The sequence below is a fragment of the Acytostelium subglobosum genome, assembly GCF_000787575.1.
Source record: "Acytostelium subglobosum LB1 DNA, scaffold: scaffold33, whole genome shotgun sequence".
Lineage (NCBI taxonomy): Eukaryota > Evosea > Eumycetozoa > Acytosteliales > Acytosteliaceae > Acytostelium > Acytostelium subglobosum.
Window position 1 is genome coordinate 285,258 of NW_012236500.1, and position 15,603 is coordinate 300,860.

The 15,603-nt window shown below is 45.2% G+C and overlaps 5 protein-coding genes across 5 annotated transcripts; 3 read left to right on the top strand and 2 right to left on the bottom strand.

Moving 5' to 3' along the window:
• Nucleotides 1–72: 72 nt before the first annotated feature.
• Nucleotides 73–3,772, bottom strand: SAMD00019534_115890 (hypothetical protein; the record flags this gene model as incomplete). Its single annotated transcript, XM_012893276.1, has 2 exons — nucleotides 73–2,178; nucleotides 2,255–3,772. The coding sequence occupies 2 exons, from the start codon at nucleotides 3,770–3,772 to the stop codon at nucleotides 73–75; spliced, it is 3,624 nt and encodes a 1,207-aa protein (XP_012748730.1).
• Nucleotides 3,773–6,574: 2,802 nt separating this feature from the next.
• SAMD00019534_115900 (hypothetical protein) lies at nucleotides 6,575–7,467 on the top strand (the record flags this gene model as incomplete). Its single annotated transcript, XM_012893277.1, has 2 exons — nucleotides 6,575–6,893; nucleotides 7,010–7,467. 2 exons carry the CDS (start codon nucleotides 6,575–6,577, stop codon nucleotides 7,465–7,467), a joined length of 777 nt encoding a protein of 258 aa, XP_012748731.1.
• A 564-nt stretch (nucleotides 7,468–8,031) lies between these two features.
• Nucleotides 8,032–9,823, top strand: SAMD00019534_115910 (hypothetical protein; the record flags this gene model as incomplete). Its single annotated transcript, XM_012893278.1, has 4 exons — nucleotides 8,032–8,162; nucleotides 8,254–8,354; nucleotides 8,426–8,748; nucleotides 8,834–9,823. 4 exons carry the CDS (start codon nucleotides 8,032–8,034, stop codon nucleotides 9,821–9,823), a joined length of 1,545 nt encoding a protein of 514 aa, XP_012748732.1.
• A 679-nt stretch (nucleotides 9,824–10,502) lies between these two features.
• Nucleotides 10,503–13,587, top strand: SAMD00019534_115920 (hypothetical protein; the record flags this gene model as incomplete). Its single annotated transcript, XM_012893279.1, has 5 exons — nucleotides 10,503–11,009; nucleotides 11,353–11,584; nucleotides 11,615–12,931; nucleotides 12,953–13,120; nucleotides 13,160–13,587. Coding segments are annotated over 5 exons (2,652 nt in total), but the record flags the coding sequence as incomplete, so codon positions are not given.
• A 188-nt stretch (nucleotides 13,588–13,775) lies between these two features.
• Nucleotides 13,776–15,101, bottom strand: SAMD00019534_115930 (hypothetical protein; the record flags this gene model as incomplete). The annotated part of the gene is made up of 1 exon (XM_012893280.1): nucleotides 13,776–15,101. A coding segment is annotated over one exon (1,326 nt), but the record flags the coding sequence as incomplete, so codon positions are not given.
• Nucleotides 15,102–15,603: the final 502 nt, after the last annotated feature.

Consider the following 15,603-nt stretch of genomic DNA (forward strand, 5'->3'; position numbering starts at 1 on the left):
TGCATCGGATGCACGCTCAACTATATATTATTATGTTTAATGTATTACATTTGAGTAGTCAGTCTCGTCGGGTTAGGCGACGAATGACTTGGATCGCTTTGGTGACTTCTTGGATACAAGCTTGGACAATGATGCTGTGTGAGTGAGTAGTGATCTGAATCTATTGCCTCCATGATGATGATGTTGTTGTGGCTGAGGTTGTGGCTGTGGCTGTGGCTGGATACCGTCTTGCTCTGGGATAGCTGGAGGAGGAGTACTTTGTACTGGGGATGAGGGCGGACTTGAGTTTGGACTGCCGCTGGACTTGGACTTTTGGACAAACTTGGCCGAGGAGATTGTTCGCAACAACTTCTTGGGCTTGCCATACCATGATGCACCCTTTTTCACCTTGGCCTTCTCCTTTGCTTCCTTTGCCTCCTTCTCTCTCTCCTTTTCCTTCTCCTTCTCCTTGGCCTCCTTCTCCTTCATTTCCTTTGTGACTACTGGCACGACTTTGTGCTTCTTCCTGCCCTTGCGCTCCCTCTTGACGTCCTTGATGAACTTGGCGCCAAACTCTAGGAATGCGCTATCCTTCATCATCTCGCCCCAGTTGCTCTTCTTCACCAGCCAGTCCAAACAGACGCTCCACATTGGCTCCAATGATGTGGTACGGCCCCATCCACCAGGGTTGCCCTCGAACGTGAACACGGTCTTGATGACCTGCACCAAAACGAACGGGTCTAGAATGTTGTACAGAAGCATGGCGCTACACTGTTGAAGCATTGGCATGTTGAGAGTGTAGGCCAGCTTGGCGAGCAGCAGCATGTCAATGACGTCCATGTCTGGGCTGCTCTTGTTGGCGGCCGCAGCAGCAGCAGCCGTGTATGGGACGGCCGTGCTGGCAGGGAAGGCAGACGGCATGCATCCGGCGTACAAGTACTCCAACATTGTCATGACGGCCTTTTGTGATGCGTCGGGGATGTCGATCGTCCAGCCGTTGGTCAGGGCGACGTCACTGAAACCGGATGATGATGCTACGGACATCTTGCGCAGGAGGCTAGAGGGTCCACTAATCGTGCTGTTGTTGTAGCCACTGGGTGTGGACGAACCAGTCGATTGGAACAACGAGATAGTAGAGCGCGACTGCATTGGATGTGACTCAAAGTGCAGCTTGAAGTATGTTGAGCGGTTCGCCAATACCATGCTATGCGCATGGATCGCGCCACCATCATAGAGTATGAGCACGTCAGAGGCGTGACGCGAGTTGATCTGGCGCAACATATACTTGGCCATCTCGAGCGTGCCCAGTCTGCCCTGCGAGTGCTTTGCCAGTGTGTCCAGACAAAGGTTACTCAGCGCCTCCAGTCCAAACTGCGCGGCCACCTCTTGCATATCAGACAGACGGCCTGGTGTGCTGATGACCTCACGAGGGATCTCGCTTGTGTAGACAAAGTGTAGGATGGCCTTGAACAGGTCGTAGCTGACGCCCTTCTCTGTGATTGGTACACGGGACACCTGGCTGAGGTTGAATATACTATTCATACGCGATCGAGTACGCATGCGACCAATGCTGTTGTGGTAGTCCGAGTCGTCCTCTCCATACGACGAGTCGTAGTTGTAGTGATAGAACAGTGACGAGTCCTGCGAGTGTGAGCGCGAGTAGCTGAAGCTGTACTGCGAGCCATACGTGCCCATATAGTACTGCTGCTGTTGCTGTTGCTGCGATGAATGCGGGTGCGGCAGCATCGTAGCGCTACCACTACCAGTGGACAGCAGGCCACCGTGTACGGAGCGGTGGCTGTGTAAGAGGTCGATAAAGAATTTGTACTGACGCAGGACGATAGAGTGAGCAAAGATCTCGCGGCCATCGACAACAAACACAATGTCATAGTAGTCGCCGTCCAGTGCCAGTCGCAGGTCATTGCCCAGGGGGTCAACTGGTGTCTTGGTGCCATCGATAGACGAGCCAAACAGACGTGATTGATGATGATGTCCATGCTTTGACTTGATGTGTTGGTAGTTGTACAGGTGCTCTACGCAATCAAAGTGTCCAAACAATGATGCCAGGCACAATGGGGTCATTCCCATGTTATCTGGGGCTGTCGCGCACTTCTTGTTCGTAGCCACCAGGCTTTCCAAAAGGCTTCCATGTCCGCCAATTGCTGCTTCATGTATTGGTAGTCTACCCTTGTTGTCAGTCTAGAGTTGGTCAAGTGATGAGTTAGTGAGTGAGTATGTTGAGTATGCTGGAATAGTTCCCTGGCTTGCTACTTACGATGAACAATACACTGTCAGCCTTTGAGTCCTTCTTGGAGCTGGAGGCCTTGCCTGAACTAGCTCCTGCACCACCAGACGCAGTTGATGCCGCTCCAGTCTTCTTCTTTTGTTGCTTGCAGTAAAAGAGGAGGATGTCAACGATACTCTTCTTTCCTTGGCGCGCAGCAATGTGTAGTGGAGTGGCACCTTGGTTGTCCTGTGCTGAGATGGATGCGCCACGCGCCAGCAGCAACTCGCAGCACGACATGTAGGCGTCATAGTTGGAGCCTGCGACCGGACTGCCAAATCCGAGCATGCTCTGGTACGAAGGGCAGTTCTGGATGGTGAGATGTAGAGGTGTCGAGCCATTGACATCGGCCGAGGCCACCAAAGACTTGAAGTCCAGCAACAACTTCATTACGCTGACATAGCCCTTGACTGCGGCCACGTGTACGGCATTGCGCTCCAATGACTTGTTGGTGGTGGTGACCTTGGCGCCACGCATCAGCAGCAGAGACACAGTTGCGAACTGTCCACGCTCGACCGCGTAGAACAGTGGTGTCTCCTTGTTGTTGTCCTTGGCGTTAGGCATCGCGCCATAGTAGAGCAGGATCTCCACGCTCTGGGGATTGGCGCACGCGGCGTAGTGCAGTGGGGTGACACCACTGTTGTTCACCGAGTTGACGCGTGCTCCGCGAAGGACGAGATGGCGAATGGCCAAGATCGAGCCAATGATGGATACCCTGTGTAGTAAACTGTTGCCATTTGTGTCGCGAGCATTAAAGTCCTCCTGGTTGACGAGGGTCTTGATCTCCTCTTGCACCAACACGGCATGCAGCAAAGAACGCTCGCCAGAAGACGACGACTTGTGGCGGCTGGGCTTTGGTACGCGCTGTCTGATAATGGGTACAGATGGGCTACGTGACACCAGTGGCTGCTGCTGGCGAGTGAATGATTGTTGTTGTGGTGTGGTAGTCGTCGTGGTGGTGGTCGTCAGGGTTGTTGTCGCGCCAGTTGTTGCAGTGGCGGGGGCTGTTGGCTGCGCAGACTCTGGCGCGGATGGAATCATTGTTACCAGAGATATCTCTGGCGGTGAGATTGAAGTGCGGCCCAACGCACTAATGTGTAACTGTTCCAGCTGGCATTCATCCACTATCAATGGCGTGCCCTTGTATAATATATCGCTATTGTTGTTTGTGATGCTGCTGCTCGCAGTGTCTGGCAACTCTGTCAGATTTGATGATGATTGAATGACATCGCCTATGTTGTCTACTCCTCCTGTTATTGTTGTGTCGCATACATCGAGTTGTTGCTGTTTGTTGTTGGGTGAGGTCGAGGGTGAGGGCGAGGTCGAGGGCGAAGGTGATGCGCCGTCAAGCTTTGGTGAAATGACTATCAGTGGGACATCCTGTCCAGATGGAACCAAGAAGTTATGTTCTGTTATTGTTGTCGTGGTGGTAGTCGTCGTTGTCTTTAATGTGGTCATCGTTGCCACATTGCATGGCAACTGTTGTTGTTGTTGCTCCAATTTATCCATCTATATTATATTATACTATTTATTGATGGATAGATTGATTGATTAGACTTTGTGATTGATTGATTGAATGATGACTGATTAATTGAGGACAAGACAGTGGACAGACAGAAGAAAGGATATAGTTAGAGATAGATGTGATGGTGATGGAGATGAAGTAGGAGATGATGGAGTTGGTTGAGGTTGGAGACCAGACTAGACCAGACCAGACAAACAGGGAAATTTGGACTAACATCTCAACCATCAATCCAACTATCCATCAATCCATCCACCAAGCAATCACCTCATCCACGTGAATGACGAGGTTGTGGGTGGCGGACCCCCCAATGGTGGACAGGCTAGTAGCATATGCACACCTACTACTCTCTCACATGACCCATGGCAATCACCATAAGGAGTAGTAGTTGTGTTTAGTTGTTTGGTTATTGATCAATCATTCATTCATTCATTCTTACTTAGGTGTGGTGTGTGGTGGATGGTAATCTCTCACTCGAGTGTGTGACGAATGTGATGGACGGGTTAGGGATGACATGTATGGCAAGGGTGCGAATTGGTGTGTGGTGTTCTAAGGGCGGACGATAGAGGTAGGTGTCTTGTTGTTGGCAATCACACTCGTGTAGTGGCATCGGGAAGTAGTAGTGGGGATTATATATGATATGACCCATTAATGATAAAGCACATTTATATATGTGTATAACAATATTCATTGACACTTATAAACTTGATGTTGATGAATGAGTGTGTGATGTTGAGTGATGGTGATGGAAGCTCACACACATCACAACGATTATGTTAATCATTGATTGATTGAGGTGTGAGAAAGTGAATGAATGAGTTGAATGAAATGAGTGATATGATAATGATGTGATGGTGATTTGATATGGTAGTTGTGTGTATTACCTCTACTACTATCTACTATTGCTACTGCTACTACTACTACTTGTTATACTACTGCTACAACTACAACTTAAACTGCTATCATAGTAATATATGTCTATTGATTCGAGATGGATGCCGTAGACAAGATAGGTGCGACGATCTGTCTGCTGTGTCTATCTGTCTGCCAATGGTCACCAATGAATATGTCCTGTCTGGCAAGTCCGTCGTCGTCGTCCTTGATATACAAATCGTAATCGTATACCTGGCACTTCCTCTCTAAAAGTTTCTCGATTGATTGATTGATTGATTGGTACTAATACAACTACTAACTTCTACTACTTATTACTTAAACATATATATTTGGAGTGGAGTGTGAATGTTGGTATACGCTCGGTTGATTGATTGACTTGCTAGCAAAGCCTAATCAATTTGGGAAGTGGGGAGAGGAGGTACACTTGGCATCGTCGGGCTCCATTCATTCTCAAAGCTCGTCATTACACAAGAAATTCGATTTTTTTCAAGTTCCAAAAATAGGTACTTTGGTCAATCAAATCATTAATGGGGCAACACACACCTTTGTGAAAGGTCCAATGGTTGGACACTGTGCCCAACCCATCACTCCCATCATTTATGATTGTCCAATCATGAATTAATTAAGGATTATTTATTATTCCTCTCCCCTACAATTTTGGATAAAGGAAGTTTTTGAAGGAGAGAATCTAAATAATTAATTGAGTTGAGAAGAATAAGTTAATTGAATTACTCCAAAATAGAATTGATTATACTTACCAATTGATAAAGGTATGTTGGGAGGAGGTGGAAGAGTCTGACCATCATTTGGTGAAGTCAACTTGGTACAGATCCATTCACATCCTTGATGTGATCCATCCAAGTAGGTAGAGTAACATTTGAGATCGAATCTACAGTATTCCTTGAATGATTGACTGCCACGGAAACATGCACCTAGACAAGTGTCAAAGTCGCCATCGTCCATACCAGACACTACAGAGACCAAAGACAGCATGGCCATCAATAACAATAATATTGTTTTCCAATCAGTAACATGTAACTTTTGCCATAGTAGTAGTTGAGGTAGCTTCATTCTCTCTCTCTCTCTCTGTAACGTCTATTAATTAAATTAATTAATTAATTATATGAATCAGATCAGTGGATGATGGAATTAAACCTTTCCTTGTATCTACATCACATGTCTTGACCAATCCAAATTGATTGTTAATTCAAGGATGACATGTCATCTTCATAGTGAACATGACTGTTCCGTTACCTTGAAGTGTAGTATGACATTACCTTTGACTATGTGTGTGAGTGTTTGTCTGTGCATGTGGAAGTGATTGTCTGTGTGTGATATCTTTTGATTGTGTGTATGTGTGAGTGTAGAAGTACAGTTACAATGACATGTCATACATGTTATATATTCATTCCCCGTGATGACATTATTACGATCTGACATTGATTGTATGTTGAATATATTATATTAAGATCACTTACCTTTTATGGATGGGTTGGATCTTGAACGGCAACCGGACACGCCAGGAACCCTCAACACTGTGTTAGTTAGTCCGATGAACTACCATCAATATGGGTCTAGTCCACCATTATTCATACATTGTATATTTCAAAAGAAGTAGGTAGGTAGGTGGACATGTGATTGTGACAGTGACTGTTTGGAAACGATCAAATCTATTCATCCAATCATATTAATTCACAACTGATGTACATCAATAAAATTCAAATTCGGGCGCCATGATGATCCAAAGCGCCAAATTTCAATTTATTGGAACGAACTCAACCAACTCACACACAAACAAACAAAGACACTCACACATACACAAGTTGTCATTCACAACTCAATCTATTATCATTTATACATATACACATACATATATAATTATATAACAAACAAAAATGTTCGACGCTAGATTAATCCAAGCAAGCCTCTTCAAGAAGATATTGGAGTCGATTAAGGACCTCGTAGAGTCTGCCAACTTTGACTGCAGCCCTTCTGGAATCTCACTGCAGGCAATGGACTCTGCCCGTGTTACCTTGATCAACCTGTTGCTCCGTAATGACGGTTTCGACAACTTCAGCTGCGACCGCTCCATCTCCCTCGGTCTGTCCATCGGTGCCTTGTCCAAGGTGTTGAAGTGTGCCGGCAATGACGATACACTCACCCTGAAGGCTCGTGATGAGCCAGATACCCTCACTCTCGTCTTTGAGAGTCCAAGTATGTATATACATATAATATTTATTCTGATTGATTTCTCATACTAACATACATACTCATTCTCATTCTCTATCTCTCTCCCTCTCCCCATCTCTCTCATCTCTTCTACTTTAAAGAGCACGACAGAGTCAGTGACTTTGAGATCAAGTTGTTGGAGCTGGACCAGGACCAGTACGGAATCAAGGATTCTGGTTACTCTGTCACCATCAAGATGCCATCTACTGAGTTGCAGCGCATCTGCAGAGATCTGTCTGCTCTCGGTGAGGTCGTCACCATCTCTGCCACCAAGGAGGGCGTCAAGTTCTCTACCACCGGTGAGGTCGGCTCTGGTAACATTACCGTGCGCCCAACCTCTGACACCTCTGTCCCCGCCGATGAGTCCACCACCATCGACTCCAAGGAGCCAGTCACCTTGAACGTCGCCCTCAAGTTCCTCGGTTACTTCACCAAGGCCACACCATTGTCCCCAATCGTCACCATCAAGATGAGTGAGGGTGCCCCAGTCGTCGTAGAGTACACCATCGAGGAGCTCGGCTACCTGAGCTTCTTCCTTGCTCCAAAGCTCGGTGATTAATGATCATCATCTTATCCCCAAAGCGAAACGAAACGAAACGATATCACAACCAATCATTCAATCATTCAATCTACCGAAGTGACCTTCTCCCTCCACTGTATCAAACTACACCTCCTCCTTCCTTCTCAAAGACAAACCTCAAGTATAGTATACTTGGGACCAATCCACAATCAATCAAAAAACTACAATATATGCTACTTACATATACATTAGCAATCAATAAATCCAAAAAACTTGTTTGCTTCCCCAGCTTTCATCAGTCAATGACTAGTCTACCATCCATCAATCCATCATTCATTCATTCATTCATTCATTTGACCCCAACTCTTCGTCCAACCTTTACTGCTCACCCACATGTATCCATTTCTCTTGAAAAACACACAAGTTCGAACTTGTCTCTCATCCGATGTCCAGTCGCTGTTGACAACAAAACGATATCCTCCACACACACATTGTTGTCAACAAACACACATTAACAACATTACTATCTTATCTAAATAGATATTTATTTGTATATATATATATATATATATATATACATAATAGATAGGTGTAACAACAAACATGGATTATACTGCTCTATATAGTGATAATGACGATGATGAACGTAATGACCTATTGTTACCAAATGGACTGAGTAGCAAAGGAAAGGCACCAACCTCTAGCTTCTCATCAGGGTTCACTCTTCGCAATTGGTATGTGATCATCACATTCATTCGACTCATTCATTCAACTCAATCAGCTCAATCAACTCAACTAACATATCCTTTGATTGTCCATCATTAGCTCGGCATGGGCAAAGAGAAACAAGGTCATACTCATTGTAGTTGCAGTTGTAATTATATGTATCATAGCAGTTACTGTAATACCAGTGGTCATATTACATTGTATGTTATATATTTACATCAATCAATGAATCAAACTGACTCTGACATCAAACTAAATCAAATCAAACAAGACAAACCAATACAAGTACTATCGGATAATTGCTCAACTGATGGAGCAAGATTGGTTAGCGTAGCACTGGAAGGTACGATGGCATTTAGCAAGTTGTCAACTATGTGTATTTCATTCGGAAACAGACTGTCTGGTTCAAGTTCACTGGAACAGGCGATAACCTGGATACAGGAGCAGATGACTGCCGATGGCTTGGACAACGTTCAGACACAGCCCGTCATGGTCACACATTGGGTTCGTGGCAATGAATACGCCTCGATCCAACTGCCATACACAAAGAAGATGAACATACTTGGTCTTGGTGGATCGGTCAACACATCATCCGTATGTCATTGTTGTCGCTGTTGTTGGTATCACGTGACACATCACTAACACATCAATCAATCAATCAATCAATCACAACTCATAGAATGGCATCACAGCAGATGCTATTGTTGTATCCAGCTTCGAAGACTTGACTATCAACTATCCAAACTGCACTGGCAAGATCGTGGTGTTCAACGCACCATTCACAAACTACTCGGCAACAGTCTCTTATCGTTCGGGTGGCGCATCTGCAGCAGCAGCCTGCGGCGCCATCGCTGCGTTGGTACGCTCAGTCACTCCTTTCTCTCTGGGCACTCCACACACTGGCACTTTGCACTACGACGAGGCACATCCCAAGATACCATGTGCAGCGATCACTTTGGAGGATGCAGATCTGCTTCAAGGCATATTCAACATGAACAAGACCATCCAGATCAATCTCTACATGGAGGCACAGACAATGCCACAGCTGGCCGCATCCCGCAACGTGATGGGAGAGGTCACAGGCTCGGACCTGCCCGAGCAAGTGGTCGTCATTGGTGGACACGTCGACAGTTGGGACGTGGGCCAAGGAGCCGTCGACGATGGAGTAGGCATCATGGTGGCGTGGGAGGCCGTGCGTCTGATCAAGTCACTGGGCATCACACCAAGAAGGACGATCCGCGTTGTCGGATGGACTAACGAGGAGAACGGTGCTGCAGGTGGCCAGGCCTATGCCGAAAGCCATTTGAACGAGACATTCTTCTCGATCGAGACGGACAATGGTGCCACCCAGCCTCTTGGATTTGCCGTGCAAGGCGCGTCCTCGGCAACGATGCGTGCACTTCAAAAGCTGTCGGATGAGGTACTCATGGATCTGGGCGCCAACAACATCACCACGGGCGACTCGGGCGAGGACAACAGCTTCCTGATCGTTCCCAACAAGATACCCGGTGCCAACATGGTCGTCAACATGACACAGTACTTTTGGTATCATCACTCAGAGGGTGATGCCATTGACAAGGTCAACCCCAAAGAGATGGATCAATGTGTAGCAACACTGGCTTCGATGGCCTTGTGCATAGCCAATTTCAACGGAGACCTACCATCATAAGTTTTACAGTCCCCTGTTGTATCACATTATATATATACGTACACAACTGTCGACTCAGTCTCCTACTACTCCCCTCTTCCTCCAACCAACAACCTTCAACTCCACATTCAAGTAATAACATCCCCTTACATTCTCTCTCTCTCTCTTGGACCACATGTCTTCAAGCACCCATGTCCTTGGATATAAGTGTTAATCTGATGGTTCATCGTTGAGTAACATGTTCCTAAAAAGGGTAAACTTTGAGTGTGTGGTGGGTGTGCTGCAAAGACGAAGTCGTTGTAGTGTTGATCAACCCCACAACCCCCACTCCTCACACACACAAGCATGGTTTGATTACTGTTCTCGATCATTCAAATAATATTATTATTATCTATATTTGTAAGTGTCTAAGAGGACCACATTTGATCCTTGTGGGTCATATCTAATATGACATCGGATCAAATAATACATGATTCATCTTACACATTTGTAATAATAACTAATGTCATTACTATCACAACAACAACAAGATTTATAAATTATTCTTTCATTCATTCTTCCAGCTCCTTTTCCTCTTCTCCATTCTCATCATCCAAACATCAACTTCATAATCATTATAATTATTAATTTTTTAAACAACTTGTACAAATATCAATTCAATCATACTCAATCACTCTCAATTAATCAATAATATTTAGTTATAATGGTTTATGGACCTTTGGCAACAGATGTTGCACTATTCTTGGTACAATGCATGTTGATATTGGCATTATCTAGGATGACATCTTGGTTATTTTCCAAGATCAAACAACCTCCAGTGATTGCAGAGATTATATCAGGTATAATACTGGGGCCTACCTTATTAGGTAAGGTGCCTCACTTCAGTTCAACACTATTCCCAGCCAAATCAGTGACCTATTTGAACATGTTTGCACAAATTGGTCTATTATTCTTTATGTTCATTATTGGACTTGAATTGGACCCTTCACTATTCAGATCACATGTTAAAGAATCTGCAATGATCAGTTGTGCAAGCATTATTATACCATTTGGACTCGGTCTTGCATCATCTGTATATCTGGCACATATTCAACAAGCAGCATGGACCTATTCCCTTGGTATCTTTGTGGGAGTAGCACTCAGTATCACAGCTTTTCCAGTACTTGCTCGTATTCTAACCGCCAAAAAAATGTTATCCACACCTGTAAGTTCATCGTTTTGGATTCATCCCAACCTTCAATCACATGACCGTCTTTCAATCAAACATAATATCACTCGAACACGAAGGAATGATTCGTGTTCGATCACTCCATCACTCCATCACTCAATCACCCAATTGCTCGATCACTCAATTGCTCGATCACTCGATCACTCAATCACTCAATCGCTCGATCACTTGATCACTCGATCACTCGATCACTCAATCACTCAATCGCTCGATCACTCGCTATATCACTCGAGGGAATGATTCCACTCACAATCACTCGTCGATCACTAAATCGCTCAATCATAAACTTGATCACTAACCTATAACTTACACATCCACATAATCAAAGGTTGGAATATTGGCAATCTCATGTGCAGCGATCAATGATATATGTGGATGGATATTGCTTGGCTTGTCAGTTAGCTTGGTGGGAGGTGGTGACTCGTTGGCCACTTTATGGACATTGTTGGGTTCAGCTGGATTCGTCGTGGTCATGCTGTTCTTGGTCCGGCCTCTCTTATCAAGGACACTTAGACACTTTTGGAGAGTACCATCATCTAGTAGTGATCAATCTAGTGAAGCTGCCGACCACCCTCCATCTCCATCACACTTGTTGATGAGTTGTATAGTATTCCTACTATTCTTGGCATCATGGACCACTGAGATCATTGGTATTCATGCAATGTTTGGGGCATTCACACTTGGTGCTATCATACCAAAGGAAGGCGGATTCAATCAATCAATCACAGAGAAGATTGAAGACCTCATCCTTGTTTTCTTGCTGCCACTCTACTTTGTGATCTCGGGACTCAAGACCGACTTGTCAACGCTCAACACTGGCGAGGCATGGCTTGGAGTGCTGCTGATCGTCAGCTGCGCGACCTTTGGTAAGGTCGTGGGATCGGGTGTGGTGGCCTTCCTCTTGGGTCGAAGCAAGCGCGACTCACTCTCCGTTGGCATACTGATGAACACTCGTGGTCTTGTCGAACTGATCGTACTCAATCTTGGACTGGACTTTGGTATCATCAATGCTGAGGTGTTTGGTATCCTCGTGCTGATGGCCATCATCACAACACTGATGACAAGTCCCCTTATCTCTACAGTATCCAACCGATTCAAGGCCAACAATCCAGATGACTTTACTGTAGTTCTCTGCACATCACAGCTCAACATTGGTCAAGCGATGGTCGACCTTGGATTTGTGATTAGTGATCGCACCACGGCCACAGCCATCCGTCGCAAGATGTTGAAGAAGCTGTATCTACTCCCCATCTCTGAGGTCAGCGAGCGTCCTTCAGACTTTATGAATGCCATTCGCAAGGATGCCAAGTCGTCGCTCAACAGTCTCGTGGAGTACAGTCGCAATCAAATGAAACTAAAGTTGTCGATCCATGGAATTGTCGCGGACTCTGATAGCCTGGCATCAGAGATAACATCATTCTCTTCGACCAAGAATGCAAGATTGATTGTACTTGGTAGCCGTCCATGTTTGGAGGTTGATCAACTTCAACTCAATGACCTTCAAGATCAGTTACTAAATCATTCAATGTGTCCAGTTGGTATATTTACTGATCGTTCGTCACACCGTCTTCCAGGCCCACAGAGATTCAAAAGGATCTTGCTTGGATACATGGGTGGATCACATCCATTGGACAGATACACTTTGGATATCATAAATAAGATGGCAGACACTGATAATGTACTCATTACAATCATTGTGTTTGATAATGATCTGTTCTGGATTAGCAAGGTTGGTGATAAGACTGCTGATGGGGGTGGATGTGGAGGATTGTCCCCTGAAGTGATCTGTACACCTTCAGTATCATTCGCCAATAATGGTACACCTGTTGGTATCGACTCGTCCATTGGACTATCAGGTTCATCAATCAAGTCATCTACAGATGTGATCGCCAACACACTTGGTAATCAATCATCATCAACAGAGACCAAGGACCAGTATGGCAGTCACTTGGAATCAGTTATCAATGGCAAGAATAAGAATAAGATCACAGTGTTGTACAAACCATGGAAGAACAGACATAGAGAGTTGATCAACATATCAATACATTATGATCTACTTGTGGTACCTTCTGATGACAATGTTATTGTTGGTGTGGAATCATCCCAATACAATGGTGTTCACTATGAAGAGTCGTCAACACCAGGTGTCATTCAATTGACACCTTTGGACAACATCAAGAGGTCAATTTCAATGGTACACTTATCAGGTAATAATCGATATGAAGAGATTGGAGTGGATGTTGCCGAGGGTGGCCAGTCAACATGCAACACTTTGGAGAATTCCCAAGCATCACATACCCAGCAACCAATCATGAACAGGCAGTTCTTGGAGGGTAGCACAGGGATCAATTATAATCAATCATCAAATGACAATGGATCAGACATTGATATGATGATGTCAACTCGAGATGTGGATGTGGAAGTGGAAGTTGGTGGTCATTCTCCATCATCATCATGTTGGTCCAAATGTCCAATATCAACACTTGTCATTCATTGTCCACAACACATACTAAACAACAACAAAGTATCTTGTCAAGACAGTCATATTGATATAATCCCATAACATATAACATTTAATAAATGTATTGTACATTATCTCATTATACTTGGTGTTGATCATGATCCAATTGAATGGATACAACTTGTTACAATTGTTTTATTAGTGTCCAAAGTTGGATTATAAATCATGATTGATGATGGGTGGGAGGGTATGATGAATGAATGGCATTGTCAACTCGATTAATGGGTGAAGGTTGAGTTGTGTGGGCCGACCTTGATGTTGGAGTAGACAACGTAGGCGTTGGGGTACTGGCTCTCGACGTACGATGGACTTCCAGAGGTGGTAGAACATCCTCCACGTGCAACACCTGGTTGGTTGGCTGGGACATTGGTTGGGTAGCTAGAGTCCAACCACAACATGTCAACTGCATAGTCATCCCAGAGAGACATGACGAGGACCATGCCACCTTGGATGGCCTCGCCCATAGCCTTGAGACCACCGTGCTGGTTGAAAGAGTCAACGTCGCCAAAGGCCTTCTTCTGTTGGACACAGAACTCTTGGTTGATCACATTGCCTGGGACATCCTCAACGATCGAGAGGGAGTTGGGGATCACCTTGCCATCCTGGACGTAGAAACGACGGATCTCGGTGAGGGTTCCAGTTGGGGTACCATCGTCGGTGATGAACTGGGTGACAACGGTGACAACCTTCTTGGTGTCGACGGTAAGGCCTGGTCCAAAGAAGGTCTCATTTCCCATACGGTATGGGTTGAAGTCACATCCATCTGGGTCACAGGTGCCAGAGTAACGGTTGGTCGAGCTGGCGCCTCCACACTTGTCACCATCACACATCACGTTGCCCGGGGTGTCACACGCGTGTGGGGTGAGGGCGGTAGCCATGCTGTTGGCCTCCCAAAGGTCCATCTCGGCACAGCACGAACCATGACCTCCAAGTCCACTGTTGGTTGAAGTTGGGGTCCATCCCTCAGAGTTTGCCTGACCTTGGATAAACTTGACATCTCTTGGGCATTGAGCATCACAGTAGCCAGTTCCAAACTTGGCACCAGCCTTGTTTGTGGGGTGCTTGGCCATACCTCCATCAGAGTCCATCGATACCAAGTAGAGGGCACCGTTGAGACCACATGGCAAGTTGGATACATCGACGTCAAAGGTGAACTCTTGGCCGAGCAACTGGAACATCTGGTAATCAGAGTCGTTAGCCATCAGGTAGAGACGGGATCCAACATTCTTGTTTTGGCCTTGGGTCACAAAGTTGAGGCGGAGTGCGTCACCCTGGGTGGTGACTCCGTAGGTGGACTCGTACTGGGCTCCATCTAGAGCGCAGTTGGCAGCGCAGGTCACATCATCTGGACAGTATTGCTCGTTCCACAGGTTTCCGGTGTAGCAGTTGGTTCCTTGGGCACTGTGAACCCATCTCCAGTTGGCATCCATGACGACCTCTCCTTGGACCTGTTCACAATGGCCACCCTGTTGGCACTTTTGCCAAGTCATTTGTGGATGTACCTCTGGTGTCATTGTACCAGCTTGTTGGGCAATATTTAATGATATACATAATGATACAAATATTAATAATATTTTAATTGATTGCATTTTTGTTTGATTTTGATTTGATTGAATATTATTTTTAGTTTAATTTAATATACAGATAATAATAATAATTATTATAATAATAATAATAATATTAGTTGTTGTTATTATTACACACACACAATCTATATATTAAATGTAGAATGAAGATAGTCAGGATACCAATTTATAGTTTGAGTCTTAGAGTTAGTTCTTAGGCTTAGGCTCTGACCGAGGCCGAAGAGTGGGGTATTCATTGTAATTCAACGACTCACCCTCACTCACACACTCTTACAGGACTCGGGGTTTGTGTTAAACTTAAGTAATATTATAACAATCTTTGACTTAACCAACCCTTGGAGAGGGCAGGGCCATCCATTTCTTGACGGTTGACTACCGACAACATCATCACACCCATACTTTAGATGATGAGAAGGAGGAGGATGAGGATGTTGGGTCCAGCTATGGGAACGATAGATATCTTATC